The following is an 18,060-nucleotide window of genomic DNA, read 5'->3' on the forward strand; positions in this document are numbered from 1 at the left end:
GGGGAGGGTGTGGAGGAGAGTGACAGCCCGACGGGGACACCCAGCTTCTCTGCCCTCCAGCTTTGGGGTTCCCGGGGTGCGGGGATACCAGGGGCACCCCCATGAGGGCGCCCGAAGGGCAGCCCCTGCCAACACCCCTTCGCACGGCCCAGCTCGGATCCCCGCCCAGCCCCGGACCCCCGACGGGAGCACTGGGCGAGGAGGGCCGGGAAAAGCTCCCTTCCTCGGTTTGGCTCGCTAAAATCGAGATAACCCCAGGTTCAGTCCGGCCCCCGCCTCCTCCCCCAGCCCCCCCGCTCCGAGGGCTTTTGCCCCGACAGGGCGGACTCCCCACGCACCGGCTCGCTCTGTCCCGCTGCTGCTATGCCGAGCTCCGCGGTTGCCGCCGGCTTTTCTCATGCAGATTCCCTCTTTCACACCTCCCAAACAAAGGCAAACGGGGGCATCGCCTCGCCGTGTCAACACACACGCTCATTAGCGGCAAAGCGGTGGGGGAGCGGGTGGGAACGGCCCGAGCAGCCCCTCCGGGGGGGCGGTCGCATCGACGGGAGGTTGTAGCGGGCCGGGGATCGCCCGAGGAAATTTGGAGCGAGTTCTTCACCGCCCCCCAAGCAAATAAGTTTCCGAAGCTCTGGGCTTGTCTTTCTCCAGGTCTTTTATTGCTACACGCCTGCTCAGCCAGGCTTTTCCTAGCTGGATTTCAAAGCAGGGCGGCCGCGATTCGTCGTCTCAGGGGCAGGGAGAGATCGGGGCTCCTGGTCTGCCCTGGGGTCGGCTCCGCGCATAGCGGAGCCTTAAGCCCAGCGGAAGGGAAAGCCGGGGCGGGGAGCCCTGGGGAATTGTCCGGGCAATCGCGACAGGGCTGCGAGAAGGCAGCTGGGGTGCGAATGGGGCCCTAGGATGGAGAAGTGCTGGAGCTGGGAGGGGCTGCGCGGGGGTGGAATTTAAGCGTCTCCAATTACCGCCCCCCCCGCGGAAAAAGCAACCGATTAAAACAGCTGTAGGGGAGGGAGCGGGGAGCAGTCGGTGAAATCCCGATAAATCACGGCCCTGAGCCCCCGCTGCCGCCCTGGGAAAGCTGCCCCCCGGAGCTGGGGGGCGAGGAGGACAGGGAAGGTCGGGGAAGGGACCTCTCATTCGGGGCCATGGGGTCGGCACTGGCTGCTCCAAGCCACCCCCAAAAACCGGAGCGAGAGCCAGGCTCCGGGGAGGGAAAGCCCGAACCGCCCGGTTCCAACCCCGCGTCCAAGGGGGAAGGAGCGGCGCCTCCGCGGCGCCCCCGCGCCGGGGCGCGGAGCCGGGCTGCGCCGGGGTCCGGCCGCCGCCCGGCTTTTACCGGGGCTCCGCTCCGACGGGCCGCCAGCTTCATGCCGGCAGTGCAACACCCGTCCCGTTTCTCTTCCTCTTCCCCCACCCTTTTAAAGGGCATCGACCGAGCTTAATTCCGGAGTCATTTCCGCCTCTCCCGAGGTTTCACCCTGCCGCCGGCACCGGCATCGGCTTTCGTTTTCTTGGTGTCTCTCCCTCCGAAACGCCGACCAAGAGCTCGGAGGGAAGGAAACAATAAATTCGTTAAAAATAAGAAAAAGGGAGAAAGTCACCCCGTTCTTCGTTTGTATTTCCAGCCGCGATGTTGTTTTGGGTTTCATTTTGTTTTGCTTTCCCCCCCCTCCCCTGTCGTTTACAGAAATGCCCGCGGGGAGCAGGGAGTAAAAAGCCATCCCGGGCCGGGCTGGGGCGTCCTCGCTGCCTGGCACGGAGAGCTAAAGAAGCGAGAAGGGAAGAAAAACGAGAGGCCGACCCGGGCTGCCCGGCTCCTCCGGGGACGGCGGGACCGAGCCGGGGAGACGGCGCAGGACCGGGGCGCAGCGCCGGCCGGGGGCTAGCGGGACCTTTTTCGGGGTTTTGCGGCGGGGAGGGGGCTGCGGGGCCGCCGCCCAGTCGCCGAAGCCCCACGAGGGACCCTCGCGTGTCCCCTTTGGGGCTGGCGCCGGAGGAGCCGTGGGAGCCCACCGGATAACACGGTGGGTTCGTGTTATCCGGGTGCCGGCGAGGTGTGGGGCGGGGGGCTCCGGTTGGTGAGTGGGGTGCCCGGGGGTGGCTGTGGCCGGGGTGCGGGCAGCGGCGCGGCGCGGTTCTTTGTGTGCGCGGGGGGGGCCGCTTTGTTTGCGGCGGTGTGAACACACGCACATACACACATACCTAGAATAATACGGAAATTTCCATGTCCCAGCTGCCTTCCCCTTTTAACCTTGGTGTTAATTTAGGACGGATCTTTTTAAACGTCCTCGTAATGCATTCAGACGCTGTTGGAGGTTTATCTTTTTTGTACCGTGGGTTATATTTACACCCAAAACAAAATAATTACACTTTTGTTGGAGAGAGAAAGCTGGTGATTAGGCTGTGGCTCTTTGCAGCAAACCCTTTCTCAGTGGTACACCAGGACAATTTTTCACGGCTGGGTGAAATCAGACGCGGGAGGTAATGAATCCTGTGAGCTATTTAAATTTACAATTTGTAACGCAGTCACTCAGAAACGCCTATGGCCCGGCGAGGAGATGCTTGCTGGGTTTGTTTAATGTTAAAACCTGCACCGTCCCCTTTTTACCAGGGGAAAGGAGGGGACTGTAGCGAGGAAAAGCCGGCGCGCACCAAAACGCACCGCGTCCCCCGCGAGCCGGCGCGGCGCAGCGCGGTGCTGCGGAGCCCCGCGGCCGGCGCGCAGGGGCGCGGAGCGGCGCGGGCCGGGCCGCAGCCTCCCGCCGATCCCGGCCAGGGCTCCCTCGGCCGGGGCGAGCAGCCCTGCCCGGCCCCGGCTCCCCGGCGGCTGTCGCCGAGTCGCCGCCGCGCACGACCGAAATAGGTGGAAATATCAACCAACTCGTCGGCGGAGCATCCTAACAGATAGATAATTAATTACAAAACACATGGGGAATATGCAAACCGCATATTACAAATTCTACAGGGCTTAACTGATTGGAAACAGATTATTATCTTGTTTGTCTTTTGTCTGTTTCACTTATCCCTCTGCCGTCTGTTGTGTTGTAAGTTGATACACTTTATTCTTGAAAGGGGATTTTTTAATATAGTAAATTCCGTCAACATCTTGTATAAGCGACGCTGCTTCTCCATGCATTACCCTGTTAAAACACAATAGGTTTATTAGTTACATATAGGCGGATATTATGTTGCCTGAATTACCATCTGTTACCATAGGGGAATGTGTCTAATAGGGCTGGGGTGAGGGGTTGTTTGCTTGTTTGTTTGTTTGGATTTTTTCCCCCTTTTCTCGTTGGAAGGGAAAAAAATATATTTATTCTTTTACTTTCAAACGAAAGCGGAGGCCGAGCCGGGGAGAGAGGAGCAGGAGCTCTCGGCCGCCCCCGCCCCGCTGCAGCCAGACCCTTTGCCGGGAAAGCAGGGGGGATGCCGGCTGCAGGGGCCGGCGGCCGCGGCCGGAGAGCTCCGCATCCCCGAGAAATAACTAGCAGGTGGCAGGGCCAGAGGGGCCGGGACAGGGCGGGACACGGGCACCCTTCTCGGCAAAGACGCGGGCCGGCAGGCAGCAAGGCGTGTGCAAGAGCAGGTCGGAGCCGAGGGTGTGCAAGGCCGCCGGAGCGGAGTGCGTGTGTGTGCGTGCGTGTGTGTGTGCGCATATATGTGTGTGTGCAAGGCCGTTGTGCGTGCGTGCGTGTGTGTGTGCAAGGCCGTGGGAGTGGAGTGAGTGTGTGTGTGTGTGTGTGTGTGTGAGTGAGTGAGCGCAAGGAAATGCGTGAACACCGCTGTGTCTGCGGGCTACCTCTGCACACACGCACGTTATATACACCAGCACACACCCATCCCTATTACGTACATTATAGATTATACATATTAATTTTGTAACAGCATGTGATCGGCGCTGACACACGCACACCCCCCGCCGTGTCCCCCAGTTCAGCCCCGCGTCGCTACGACCCGCTCTTTCCCCGCATTGTTCCCCGGCCGGTCACGCAGGAAAAGGTGCTGCGGGAGCCACCTTGGGCATGGGGAAGGCAGGGGGCTAACCCCAACCCCGGCCGGGTAGTACACAGGCCGGGGGGCCCAAGGGTGCGGGCCGCCCCCCCGGGCCGCTCGGCCCAGCCGGGGCCCCGGCGCACCCTGCCCGGCCCCTCTCCCTGCGCAGCGCGGAGCCTCCGCGGCTGGGCACGGAGCAGTGCTTAGCCGTGGAAAAACCCTCTCTTCCCCCGCGCCCCGACGGGCTCTGACTTTGGGGGGCACCAGCACGACGGGGCGGCCCGGGAGCGCCCGCCGCGGGGGCTGCCGAGAGCCGCGACCGGAGCCCGCCTCTGCGACGGCTCCGCTCGCCAAAAAGTCCCCGAGTTTGTCGGTGGCAAATCAAAGCGTGTGCGCAAGAGGGGCTCCCCCTCCGCAGCCCGGCGAGCCGCGAGGTGCGCTCCGGGAGGGCGCGGAGGGCGGCGGCGGCACCGGGCGCAGCGCTCCGGAGAGGGCACCTCGGCCGGCCTGGCAGCGCGGAGAGACAGCAGCTGGGTTTATACGTGAATATCTATCTATAAATATAAATATATATCCGTATGCGTGTGTATTTGTATGTGCATATAGATTTGTATATATATGTGCACACGTATTTATGCGTGGGTGTATGTATATGTATACACACATGTATACATATATATAGGTATGGATATATACACGTATCTCCCTAAATATATCGCTAGGTACATATTTTCACGGGGCTGTTTTTCCTCTCAGTCCTGCCCAATCGGAAATTCCTGCCAGCTGCCCACAACGGCTCCTGCGCTGCCGGCCGGCTCGGGCCGCAGGGCCCCGCCGCCCCGAGGAGCCCCTTCCGCTCGCCCTGTCCCAGCTGCAGCGTTTCCCCGGCCCCGCGCTAAACCCTCCGCCGAGATCCGCCGTTTGCCCGCAGCGTCCGCGCCGCCCCAGCCCGCTGCGGGGGCTCCGAGCCGGTCGCGAACGCGCGTGGCCGCTCCGGGCCGGGCTGAGCCCCCGGCCGCGCCGCCCCACACCGCGGCCTCCGGCTTCAAAATAAACCACAGCGGCAAAATGAGCGAAGCAACTAACTTAGGCAGAGACCCAGGCATGGCGTGAGCACTGGCGTGAGCCCGGTCGGAAATCGAGGAACGGTTTCTTTTTCTCTTTCTTCTGTTCCTTTTTCTTTCTTTCCTTCTTTATTTATTTATTTCTGTTTGACTTTCTGTCTTTCTTTTTGTCTTTTTGTCTTTCCTTGCGTTTCTTTCTTCTTTTTCATTCTTTCGTTCTTTTTCTTTCCCTCTCTTCCCGTTTTCTTTCTTTCTCACTTTCTATTCTATTTTCTTTTTCATTCTTTCTTTCATTCCTTCCTGTCTTTTCTTTCTCCTTTTCGTAATATCTGTTCTTTTTTTATTTCTTCCTTTTTCTTTCTCTCCTGGTCTCTCTTTATTTCTCTTTTCTCGTTTGCTGTCTTTCTTTTTCTTTCTCTCTTTTTCTCATTTTATTTCTTTCTTTTCGTTTTTTTCTTTTCCTTTCTTTCGCTGCTCCTTTCTTCCCTCCTTTCTTTCGTATTTCTTTTTTCGTTCTTTCTTTGTTTTCTCTCCCTTTTAGTCTTACTCTCTCTTACGCTCCCTTTCTCCCTTATTATTTTAATTTCTTTCCTTTTCTTTTATCCTTTTACTTTCGTTCTCTCTTTTTCCCTTTCCGCTCTCTTTTTCTATTTCTCTCTTTCTTTTTCTCTCTTTATTTTTCCTTCTGTCTGTCTGTCTCTATCGCTCTGCTTTTGCGTATTCCTCTCGCATTTTCTCTCCTTCTCCAACTCCCTCGATGAAAACCCGCACAGAAAATCGACCGCGCTCGTTTCCCGGCGATGCCCTCGCGCCGCCGCTGCCGCCGCGGGGTTTTGGGGGGTCACCGGGGCCGTTTCCGCGGCTCGGTGCGGAGCCGGGCGCGGCCCGCTCCGCGGCGGCGGGATGCTCCGGAGCGAAAAAAACGAAATATACCGAGATGGTGGCAGAGAAACGGCGGGGCAGGAGGGGCCCGAGCCGCCCCGCCGGCGGCCCCGGGGCGCCGGGGAAGGGGAGAGCCGCCCTTCGCCTGAGCTGCCACCTTCCTCCTCCTCTCCCGCATGGCCAGGCCCGGCGGTCGCCCTTGCCCTCCGCTCCCCTCCGCACGGAGCCGCGCAGCAAAACCCGCCCCGAGTCCCCGCAGCGACGGCGCTCAGCGGCCGTCAGCGCTCGCTCCGCGTTCGGGCAGCCCGAGCCGCCGCCGGCTGCCCCGGCCCCTCTGCCCCCGCCGCCGCCCCTCGCCCAGCGCCAGGGGACGGCACCGTGCCGGGCCTGCCGCCGAGGCCCGGCATCGCCCCTTCGGCCACAAACACGAAAGGTCAACTCATGCACTCCTTCCCCTGCACCCGAAGTGAGCCGCTTATTTACAGCTCCGCGGCACCTGAAATTAAAGAGAAAAATAATGCACAACTGCACAGGAGCCCCGCACCTCTCCGTCCGCCGGGCTGGCTCCCTCTCCCCCTTTCTCTCTCCCTTTCTCCTTTTCTTTTTCGTTTTCCAGGGGAGCCGATCCGCTCTTCCTATTCTCCCGCTTCGTTCCCCTCTTTATTCTCGTGTTGACTCAGGATTTACGGATGTTGTCAGTGATTTACTTAATGCAGAGCGTAAAGAAGAAAAAGAAGAAAAAGAAAAGCGATGTGAATTCCCCTTCGCTAAAAGTCTGTATAACAAAGGCCAGCGAGCTCGCTGGGGGGTCAAATACCTTCGTGCGGCCAAGTACCAGAGATAACTTTTCATCCCAAGACACTGTGAGAAGGAGCCGTCCCTTAAAGAGCACCCCCTCCTCATTAGGCGAGCAGCCCCGGCCCCCCTCCCCCTCCCCACCCTCACCCCCCCCTCAAATCCCTTTCCCCCTCCCACCCCGCTTTTCGGCTTGTTGTTTTTACTGCTGATCCCTGTGGATCCCCAGACAAAAGACCCCGAATTGCCACCTCTCCCGCTTATGCAAAGAGGCCAGGTGACAGCTTCCCCCAGACCTGCTCGCTCCCCGGGACCCCCCGAAATCAGCCCCGGGCATCCTCCCCACCGCCACCACCACCACTCCGTATAGAGATTTAAAAAAAAAAAAAGGAGAAAGAGAGAGAAAAACTTCCATGACCCCCCCCAGACCCCAAAGAAAGGTAAATACTCACTTTGCCACCGCACCAGGTAAAACCTACTACTCAACAATAGAGATGCCTTGTTTTTTTCCCTCTGTGCCAAGCACAAGGCTGGAGCCAATTTAGATATGCTATAAATTAAGAGGTTGCCATGGCCACCGCCATCCCATTGGCCGCGGGCCGGGCTACGCTCCGTGCCACGTCACCAAATCTGAATAAGGATGCGCGAATTACTAAGCCGGGAGACAAAGCTGAAGATGGGACCAGCATGAAAGTGGCGGCAAGCGGGCGGCTGCGGAGCACACGGAGGCAGAGGGGGCTGCCGGCTGCTGGGGGGGGCGTTCATGCACCCCTCCCGCGGCGCGCCGCTGCCGCAGAGCCCGCCGACAGCAGCCCCCGCGCCGCGGCCGCCGCGCCTCGGCTGCGCAGCGCCGGGCACCGCCGGCCGCCCCGCTCGGGTGGGTCGCGGGGGGGGCGGTTTGGCGGCTCTGGAGGGGGGGGCATTTGGAGGAGCTTTTTTTTTTTTTTTTTGCATTATTTTTTCCTTCCGCCGAGGATCCGAAGAGAAGAGAGGCAAGAACTTGACAGCGGCTCCGCTCCGCGCTCTTGAGGGCGCCTGAATTTTTGTTATTCCCTCTCTGTTTTTAAAAAAATTTTTTAAATCTCTCATTGAAAAAAATCCCCCCCCTCTTACAGCGATCGCTGTAGCCGCCGTGTGCCGGCGCGGGGGCTGACTTCTCGTTTTGTGTGACTCCTTCCTCGGCTGAGGTTATGATGGTGCATTGTGCGGGCTGCGAGAGGCCGATTTTGGACAGGTTTCTGCTGAACGTGTTGGACAGGGCATGGCATATTAAATGCGTCCAGTGCTGCGAATGCAAATGCAACCTGACCGAGAAATGCTTCTCCAGGGAAGGCAAACTCTACTGCAAAAATGACTTTTTCAGGTGAGTCCCCCGCGACGGGGGCGAGCAGCCTCCACCCCGCCGGGGCCGCTGGGGCTCCCCGAGAGGCTGCGGAGCCTCACACCTACCTGCCCGCCCGCCGCTCCGCCCGGCCCCGCTGCCGTGCGGGGAAAGGACCGGGACTCCGGGCTCTGCCCCGGCCGCCGCGGGCTGCAGGGCGGCCGGAGGCGGGGAGCGGGGCCGAGGTTCGCCCCTTTCCCCTTCGGGGGCCGCTCGCCCCTCTCTACCGGGGCTCGCTGTCGGCCCTCGGCAGAGCCTGCCCCATCGCTTCGGCGGGGAACCGGCCTCCCGCGGCCGCCGGGGCGTCATCGGGGCCGGGCGAGCCCCGCGGTGGCCGGGCAGGGCGAGGCGAGCCGTGCGCGGCGGCCGGGGCCGACGGCAGCGCGGCCGTCGTTTGCTGCAGCCCGAGGAGGCTTTTCTTTTTTTTTTTTTTTTTCCATCTCCCCTCCCTGTGACCTTGCCTCCAAAAGCAGCGCCGAGCCGAGCCCCCCCGGCCGCGGCCCGCCCCGGCGGTGCCGGAGCCGCCGCCCGCCCCGTCGCGGCAGGCCCGAGCGCGGCGGCCCCCGGGCCGGGGCTGGCAGCGGGGCTCGGCGCTGGCGGGGAGCGATCCCGGCCCCCAGGTGTCCCCGGCACCCCCGGGCCTCGCTGCTCGCCGCGGAAATGCCGCTAATGCCGCTTCCCCGCGGGCCGGCTCCGTCCAGGGCCCCCACGCTCCGCGGCTCCTTAAATGCCCCTAATGACTCCGATAAGGTGCAGATGAGGAAATTAGGGGCCAGGATGAGAGGGGGGGAAATGACTTACGACTTCTAATGCTTTCACTACATCAACGTCATGGAGAGCAGCGAGGGCGGCAGAAGTTGTGTCAAGGCGAGGAAGGAAAAGGGGGACCCTTCCGTGCGGCACCCCCAATCCCAGCCCCTCCCGCAGCCAAGCCCCCTTTCTCTCCAGGGATCTGACAGCAATAGCCCCATCTCTGGGTTGTTATTTTTTTCCGGAGAGATTGTTTTCAACCGATTCAGGTGTCCAGGGGAAAAAAAATAAAGTAGCGACTATGGACAGCGGCTTTACCTTCTACGAAGGGAAGAAAAATTAGAGATCTCCAAAGTGGTGTTTTCGACCAGGAAAAATAAACGCCAGGGAGAGCAGGATGGTCCCCGGCGGCCGGGGCTGGGCACTCGCCGGGAACCAGGCGATGCTTTCGGAGACCCGCTTTCCCTCCTCCGTCGCCCATTTTTGTTTTCAGTGCGCGGTTCTTCTCGTCCTCGCCTTCCCTCTTTATTCGTTGTTCTCTCCACAATTAGCCCCTCTTTCCCCCGATATTTTTACGGTGCTATTTATTCGGTATCAGCGCTGAGCCGAGCCCGCATTTCCCGGCTGGAAGGCATCGCTGCCTCCATTTAAACGAAATTCTTCACTAGAGACCGTGGAGAGGAAAATCCTCTAAACTCCCTGCTCGTTTCTGGCCCTTCCGTTCTGCTGCAAAACTGACTCCAGCCACCTGGGCCGGGGAGCGGTGGCCCGTGCGTCCCCGCTCCGAGGCAGCGCAGGGACCCGCAAACACGGGCTCCCTCTCGCCTCGCCGAAACCCTCCCGTCGGCGTTTCGGAGCGGGGTAACCCGGGGAGGAAGGCCGGCCTCGCCTCCTCCTCATCCCCCACAGCAGAGAGGGGCCGAGGGCAGGACCCCCCCCCCCCCCCCACACACACACACAAACACGAGCTTTCTGCGGCATTTCCCGCTGGAGGATCGGGCCCGGCTGCAGCCCCGGCAGCCGGTGCGGGGAGTTTTGGGGGGGAAGGGGGGGCTGGGGTAGGAGCAGCGAGCGGGGACCCGTGGGCCCCCGCAGGCGCTGTCGGCGCGGCACGGCGGACCCTGCTCTCAGCTCCGCGCTTTCTCCCCTCCAGGAGGTTTGGTACCAAATGCGCCGGCTGCTCGCAAGGCATCTCCCCCAGCGACCTCGTCCGCAAAGCCCGGAACAAAGTGTTTCACCTGAACTGTTTCACTTGCATGGTTTGCAACAAGCAGCTCTCCACGGGCGAGGAACTGTATATCATAGACGAGAACAAATTTGTTTGCAAAGAGGACTATTTGAACTCCCCCAGTTTGAAGGAAGGCAGCCTTAACTCAGGTACGCAGCGCGCAGCCCGGCCGGCGCCGGCGGGGCGGGCGGGGGCAGCGGCCGCCGGGCCCGGGCCGCCGCCGCCGCCGCCCGGCGCTTCTCCGCCGTGCCGGGGGTCCCGCCGCCAGGGAAGGAGGAGGAGGAGGTTTGGCGGCCAGAGCCCGGCGTTTGCGGCGAGCGCGGAGCCCCGGCCCGCGGGGCGGCAGCGAGCCGGGCCGGCGGCGGGATTTCACGCGGCAGTTTGGGGAAGGCAGCGAGGATGGCGGGGGCCCGGGTGAAAGGCTTCAGGGCGGCCCCGCGTTCCCCGCGCCACGGCGACACGCGTGGGCCGAGGGGCTGCCGAGAGAGCAGCGCTCCCCGCCGGTTCCTGCCCGCCGGGGCCGGGGCCCCGCACGGCGAGGGGGCGGCGGGGGCCCCGGGCTCGTCCCCCGTCCCCCCAACCCCGGAGCGCTCCCTGCCAGTGTGCACGGTCCCGTCCCGCTCCCCCCCCCCCCCCCCGCGCCGCGGGCCTGATCCTTCGCCTCCTTTCACCCAGAGGCAAAGCTCCCATTTGACTTCCTTGGAAGCTGTCTCTGCGTCAGGACAGCAGGATCAGGCCCACTCTTGCTGCCCCAGCAATGCCAGTCGCCTGTGCTCACCCCCTTCCGTGGGCTCTCTCTCCGTCCAGCACCCGGGGCCGGATCCTGCCACGCGAGTCAGTGGGGCCGCTGCTGTGAGCGAGGCGAGTAGAGCTTGGCCTGGGGGGGTGCTGGCATCAGGGTCCCTTCGGGGGGGGGTAGTGGTTGGGGAGGGGGGGCTGAGCCAGGCTCAAGGCAGTGACTGGACACCCCCGAACCCCAAGTGACTGGTTGCGTTTTTCCCAGAGTCGGATCCCGGTTCCCGGTGTGAAAGGCACAGGGGGGAGAGGGGAAGCGCTGGGGCCTGCAGTGGGGGGGGATCACCCCCTCCTCAGCTCTCCTCCAGCTGGCCATGGAGCCCCTCTGTGCACCCAGCAGAGCAGTGGGGGCCGTGCCAAGCCACCCCTTCAGATGCGGGCGCTGGAGGTCGGATCGTGTTGCTCGGCTTGCTGGAGCAGGCGGCGACTGCCTGCAGCTCTGCGTGCTGTTGGGGGTGGACAGTGCTATAGGGGGACCTGGGGGGGCAGAGGTGATCTGCACCCCTTGCTTCTCTCTAGCACCCCTGCCCCCTTTCCTGGAAAGCAGCCGGACTCACCAGGGTGACAACAGGGGAAGGGAGGGCAGAGGAGGGGGGGGAGTTGGTCTCTCTCCTAAGTCATCCACCCCCCCCCTTTCCTTTCTGGGTCTCCTTTACAGTGTCCTCGTGTACAGACAGGAGTTTGTCCCCGGATCTCCAGGACCCCATGCAAGACGACACCAAGGAGACGGACAACTCGACCTCCTCGGACAAGGAGACCACCAACAACGAGAACGAGGAGCAGAACTCGGGCACCAAGCGGAGGGGGCCCCGTACCACCATTAAAGCCAAACAACTGGAGACCCTCAAAGCTGCCTTTGCAGCTACCCCCAAGCCCACCAGGCACATCCGGGAGCAGCTGGCCCAGGAGACTGGGCTCAACATGAGAGTCATCCAGGTACAGGCGCAATAACCCCATCCCCACCACCCCCACTCCCTGGTCCCCCTCTCCTCCCCCAAAGCAGGCTGCCTCACCACAGCTTTCCCCATCCGTGTGTCCCCTCTGGGGGTCAAACCCAGCTCACCCAGCATGATGTCATGGGGCTGGCCCAGTGATGTCATTCCTCTGATCTGCTGGAAGCCATGAGGGTCCCTGGACATCAGAGCTCTAGGAGGAGAGGTGGCAATTTCCTCTCCCAAAATAGGGAAAGCGATGGCACCTACGTGCGGAGGGAAGGAGAAGGGAGTGCTAGTGGGACCCTGGACTGTTTAAGGCTGTGACTGTATCCCCCAGTCCCCAGCTGCTGGAGGGAAAGGAGTTGGGACCCTGAGACCAGTCCCACTAGCTTCAGCCCACACGTGGGGAAACAGGGACAGGTGACTGGCAGGGGCTGAGCAAACCTTTTGGCCACTTCCTCCTGGCATCACCCCATCCTGGGGTGATCCAGGGCCCATCCTGCACCTCCTGGTGCATTAATGGAGATACTCTGCATATGTGGCTGGGAGGAGCAGAGTGTGACATAGGGAAGGTGGTGCCACTCTGCTTTAAGGCACTGACTCCTTGGAGAAACATGGAGATGGGCCCCAAGAGATGAGCCAGCTGTGCTCCTCTCTGGCTAGAAAGCCCACCCGTCCCAAGCCAAGCTAATGGCTTAGGCCCAGTGTGGCTTCACCAGGAGCTGAGCAGGAGCCTGCAGTACCTGCGAGTCTTGCTGGGCCCAAGGTCTCCGTGTCCATATCCAGCAGGAGAAGGCTCATTGCCAGACCCCTTTCCTGCCCGCAGCTTTTCTCCAGAGCTTTACACACCTCCTCGGCCCAGAAGGGGCTGTAGGTATACCTGCGAGAGGGATGCTCTGCCCTTCGAAAGCGAGGTGAAGCCATTCCACTCTCCATACAGCCCTGCAGTCTCCTACCACACTGCCCTCATGCAGAAAATCCCTGCAGAAATGTGCAGCATTAACGGAGGAGGACTCCCCGGCTTTGCTGTTAGTGGAGCAGTGAGAGCCCCAGCCCCTGGCAGAGGCAGCAGGGAACAGAAGTCCTTGGAGCAATGTCCGGGCTCCTGAGAAGCGCCGGTTCCCCCTGAGCTACCTCTCTCCTCGGGGCGCGCGTGCGCGTTTGTGTGTGTGTGTGTGTGTGTGTGTGTGTGTGTGTGTGTGTAGCGGGACGTGTAATCCAGGAGAGAAAAAAAAAAGTGTTGCCCGGATGAGGGAATACATCATTAAAAAGACGGCCAAGTCTGTCCCTTCCCTTTTATCTTTAGCCTTCTTGGGCCAGCTTTTCTTGTAACTCCCTCCCCATCCTGGTAAGTGTTCATCTCCTTGCCTTCTGCCTATTTCTATCACAATCCAAGTAGACCCAGTTCTTCTTTCCTTCCTTCCCTCCTTCCTTCTCTTGCAAGGGAAAATTCATCTTCCCTTACCTTCTAGTTGTCCTCTCCCTTTTGCCTTTCTCCCCCCGCAGGGACAGGCGGGCTGCCCACAGACAGCTGCAGAAGGATGCAGGCAGGGTGCTGGCAGTTGGAAAGGTCTCTCTACCCCTCTGGTGCCCCTTTCCAGGATACTGGAATTTCAGTGAAAACCCCCGGAGGTGGCAAAACTCTTCCCTTCCCAGAAGGTCCCAAGAGCTTCCCCTGCCTCTTTCCGGTCTCTCCTACAGCATCATAAACCAAACTTCAGCAGGTTTCTTGGCCAGGACATTGTTGGGGGGGGGGGGGTCCCTAGCAGCCTGCCCCTTGGTCTTTCCGTCCCTCCCGCAGCCCCGGTGCGCCTGAGCCCTGGGCCAGCCGCACCCCTCGCGGGCGCCCTGCTGCTGGCCAGGATGGTGCTGACGGCCGCTCTGCCCGCAGGTCTGGTTCCAGAATCGCAGGTCCAAGGAGCGGCGGATGAAGCAGCTGAGCGCCCTGGGCGCCCGCCGGCATGCCTTCTTCCGCAGCCCGCGGCGGATGCGCCCCTTGGGTGGCCGCCTGGACGAGTCCGAGATGCTCGGCTCGACGCCCTACACGTATTATGGAGGTGAGGGACCGTCTACGGGTGCCCCTTCCCTTCCCCTTCTATTCCTCCCTTCCTTTTCTCTCTTTTCTCCTTTCCCTTTGTTCCTTCCCTTTCCTGTTTTCTCCCCTTCCTTTCCCTCTCCCTTCCTTGTTCCCTGCCTGCCTGTCTCCGCTCTGAGCCGCTGCAACCTGTGTCAGCCCACCGGCCCCACAGCTCCTGGGAGGCCCCGGGGCTGGAGGGAGCTGCCCTGGGGCGGGTTTACCCACCTGCCCAGGACAGCCGCCTGTGCGCAGACATACGCACGCACTCATTTCTGATCACACACACAACCATCTGTGCACACACCCACGCAGCTGTTCCACGGACCCGCACACATCGGCACGCACGTGCACCTGGAGGCGGCGGTGCACGCATAAATCTGTGCGCACACATGCATCACTGCACACAGCTGTGGAGCCATGGGTGCACGCACAAACACGTGCCCACACGTAGGTGTCTGCATGCACACACACAGGTGTGCAGTGCACACACACATGCCCACACGCATGCATACATGCACACATCCATGCACGTACTGCCAAACATGCATGCGGTCATGCCTGCACACACTGCCATACGCACACATGTCCATGCACACACACATGCATCCCTGCATATGCACGCACCACTGCATGTGTGTGTGTGTGTCTGCACAAACACACCTGCCCGTGCACGCACACTACCACATGCCCTCACGGCTCTATGCATACACACACACGCCATCGTCCATGCACACACACTACCGTATGTACACACACGTACACACTCACCTTCATGCACATACTGCTACATGCGTGGGCACACATGCTGACATCTGTGCACACACACACGCATGTCCATTCACACATACTAGCCTAGGTATGCACACGCAGACATCCATGCACACACATGGACATCTGCGTGCATATATACACTCACATGTCACCATGTGCACACTCATCCATGCACACACACTCACTCTTTACACACTCTGGCATATGTGCACGTCTATGCACACTCACTCATATCTATCCACACATGCGCACTCACATACCACCACGTGCGCAAACATCCGTGCATGCACCACGCTCCTCCATGCACAAACACCCCTTGCCATGCACACATGTCCACGCTCATGCACACACACTCTCACATCCATGCACATAAACACCCCACCATATGCACACACATGTCCATGCACACACATAAGCACGCTCACCTCCATGCACAATACCATCACAGGCACAGACACTTACCTCCATGCACACCCCCCCCAGGATATGCACGCACATCCATGTGCGCATACACACACTCATATCCATGCACACATATACACTTACATACCACCGCATGAACACACATCCATGCGTACACACACACAATCTCCTCCATGCACAGCCCCCAATGCACACACCTGTACACATGCTCCCCTCTATGCTCACACACATATCACCATATGAGCACATGTCCATGCATATACTCTCACATCCATGTGCATAAACACCCCACCATACATGTGCACATGCCCATGCACACACACACTCACCTCCATGTGCACATTTGTACCTCCACCTGTGCACACGTATGCACGCACACACACTCACCTCCATGCACACACAAATACCTTCACATGTGCACATTTATGTGCATCCACAGACATGCCTCCGTGCACACTCCCACCATATGGGCACACATCCGCATGCACACTCACCTCCATGCACACACACACACCCCCCCCATATGCACACACATCTGTGCATGCACACACACACACACACACACAGCCCCCAGGTGCCAGCCACCATTCCCCGCAAGAGCCCAAGCGGACAAAGTGGCAGCCACAGCCTTTTGTTCCCCCTCCAGCAGCTCACCGCCAGCCCTGCCGCACCGGCACGGCTGCTGCCACGGAGCCGGCCCGCGTCTCCCATCGTCCCTGGGCAGCTGGGCCGGATCAGCCCCGGCCAGGGCAATTACCCACCTCGCCACCTTTGGGGGTCCGCGGGGGTGCCCTGCTTTGGGGCAGCCTCTCCTGTTTGGGGAAAGGCTCTCTTGCCACCCCCTTCTTCTCCCAGCTCCTTTTGGAGCATGCTGCTATTTTCTGAGCCCCCAGTACAGCCCCGTGCACCTCTATTTTCCAAGTCTCCCCTCAGGCAAGGTGCTTCTTGGGCAGCTCTTGCTGCCTTGCAGCTCATTTCCAGCTCCCTTGTAGCCTGCTACATACATACATACATACATACATACATACATACATACATACATACATACATATATTGCTCCTGTTAAATTTGGGATATTCACTAAATAAGAACAAAATTGAGCTCCTCCTGCTCTAAGCTCTCCCAGCTCCCTGCCTTCTTATGTCTTCTCCTTCAGTTGCGGCTGGGTAGGAAGAGCATAATTAGCAGCTGGAATCATTAAACTGGCATTATTTGGCCCTCTGGTTGGGCGCAGGTTTGCAGCTGGTGGTTTGGGCTCTGTGCCCAGGGAGCCTGCGTGCAGTTTTGGAGAGGGGCGGCCGTGTCTCTGCACATGGCGCGTTGTGCCCCAGGAGGGGAGGGCGGGCGGCGCTTTGCACCTCCACTTGCGGGAGCGCTGCGGGGCACATCGGGATTTTTGGAAGGGGGTTGCCCTGGCCTCCGCGATGCAGCTGGGATGCCTGGGGGAGAAAATCCCTGGGCAGACAGAAGGGTTGCAAGGGGCCTTCAGGGACCGGCTCCAACCTCTTCTCCCACACCTCCTGCAGATTATCAAGGTGACTACTACGGGCCAGGAGGCAATTATGACTTTTTCCCCCACGGGCCGCCTTCCCAAGCCCAGTCCCCGGCCGATTCCAGCTACCTTCAGAACTCAGGACCCGGCTCCACGCCCCTGGGACCCTTGGAGCCCCCCCTAAGCGGACACCACTCCTCAGAAAACCAAAGGTACACGGATATGATCTCGCACCCCGACACCCCGAGCCCCGAGCCGGGCATGACGGGCTCTCTGCACCCCATCCCGGGGGAGGTCTTCAGCGGGGGGCCCAGCCCGCCTTTCTCCATGTCCAGCAATAGCGGCTACAGCGGGGCCCTCTCGCACCCCAACCAGGAGCTCAGCGAGGCGGCGGTGTGGTAGGCCTGGCCGTGTGTGTGCGTGTGCGTGCGTGCGCGTGTGTACGAGGGGAGGGGGAAAACACACCCGGATTCCTTTGGCCCACGCATCCCTCCGGACCGAGGCACGGTTCATCACGTCACCTTCGCCGGATGAAGGCCCCCCCCGATGCCACAGCCACTCTCCATCGCCAACCGATGCCAAAACGCTCCCTGTATCCGCCCCTGCCCACCCCGCCGGTTCAGATGCCCCCAGCAACTGGGACGCTGGGGGTCGTCCTGGGGACCTCGGTGCCCCCCCCACTACCTCCCCCTCCCACTACCTTCCCCCAACACGTGTGATCGGGCACTGGGGGCAACAAAACGTGCCAAGCCCTGAAGAAAACCTCTGCTGGCATCAGGACCACCATCTCTCGAACCAAAGCTGAACTCACCTGGACACAGGTCGACACCGACCCTGGCAGTGACTGTGCCCCTCCGGCCTGGGGCTGCTTTTAAGGGGGGGGGGGGGGGGCTGGCGTGTGTCTAAGGGAGAGGAGCCCCCCCCTCCTCCCTGTGCTAATTATCATTCTTTTTAATTATCCTCTTCCTTAGCCTCATTTCCTCCCAAATCACGTCCCTGTTGAGGGGGTAGGTGGGAATGGGGAACACAGGAATAAAAAGCCCCCCCGCCTCCTCCCGTGCCCCTGTTTTCGTTGTTCCCGTTTTATTCCCAAGGAGAAGGTGGTTTTGGACCCGTTGCTCGGGGGTGGAAAGCGGGGAGGGGGGGGAAGGAGGTGGGGGGGGGGAACGAGCCCTGCGGGGGGCGGGGGAGGCGCCCCCGGAGGCCGCCCCCTAGCGGAGCGCTGCGGCTCCGCTCCCGGCGCCGCCCGAGTGACTCGCCGAGATTTGGTTCCCACGCGGCAGAAACGCACCTGAGCCGCCACCGCGACAGCAAAGCCGAGGCAGCGACGGGAGAAAACAGACGGAACAAAGCAAAACAAAACGGGGGAAAAAAAAAAAACCAAGTAACCCCATGCACAACGGCAGACGTTAAATCCGAGTCTTGACTGTCTCCAGCGAACGCCGAGTCCAATCCAATTGTTTCCCGGAGGCTC

The 18,060-nt window shown here is 60.8% G+C and overlaps 1 protein-coding gene and 1 long non-coding RNA gene across 2 annotated transcripts; one reads left to right on the forward strand and one right to left on the reverse strand.

Annotated features, from left to right (window-relative positions):
- Window positions 1-2,837: 2,837 nt before the first annotated feature.
- On the reverse strand, window positions 2,838-7,251 carry LOC138061387 (uncharacterized). The gene is made up of 3 exons (XR_011135100.1): window positions 7,187-7,251; window positions 6,484-6,645; window positions 2,838-3,140 (listed from the first exon to the last, which is right to left on the reverse strand). It is a non-coding gene; the product is annotated as an uncharacterized lncRNA (long non-coding RNA).
- Window positions 7,252-7,741: 490 nt separating this feature from the next.
- On the forward strand, window positions 7,742-17,232 carry LHX5 (LIM homeobox 5). The gene is made up of 6 exons (XM_068911038.1): window positions 7,742-8,097; window positions 10,019-10,242; window positions 10,901-10,954; window positions 11,547-11,824; window positions 13,715-13,880; window positions 16,621-17,232. Exons 1-6 carry the CDS (start codon window positions 7,925-7,927, stop codon window positions 16,986-16,988), a joined length of 1,263 nt encoding a protein of 420 aa, XP_068767139.1. The 5' UTR covers window positions 7,742-7,924; the 3' UTR covers window positions 16,989-17,232.
- The last annotated feature ends 828 nt before the right edge of the window (window positions 17,233-18,060 follow it).

The sequence above is a fragment of the Struthio camelus genome, chromosome 17 (assembly GCF_040807025.1).
Source record: "Struthio camelus isolate bStrCam1 chromosome 17, bStrCam1.hap1, whole genome shotgun sequence".
In the NCBI taxonomy this organism is placed as follows: domain Eukaryota; kingdom Metazoa; phylum Chordata; class Aves; order Struthioniformes; family Struthionidae; genus Struthio; species Struthio camelus.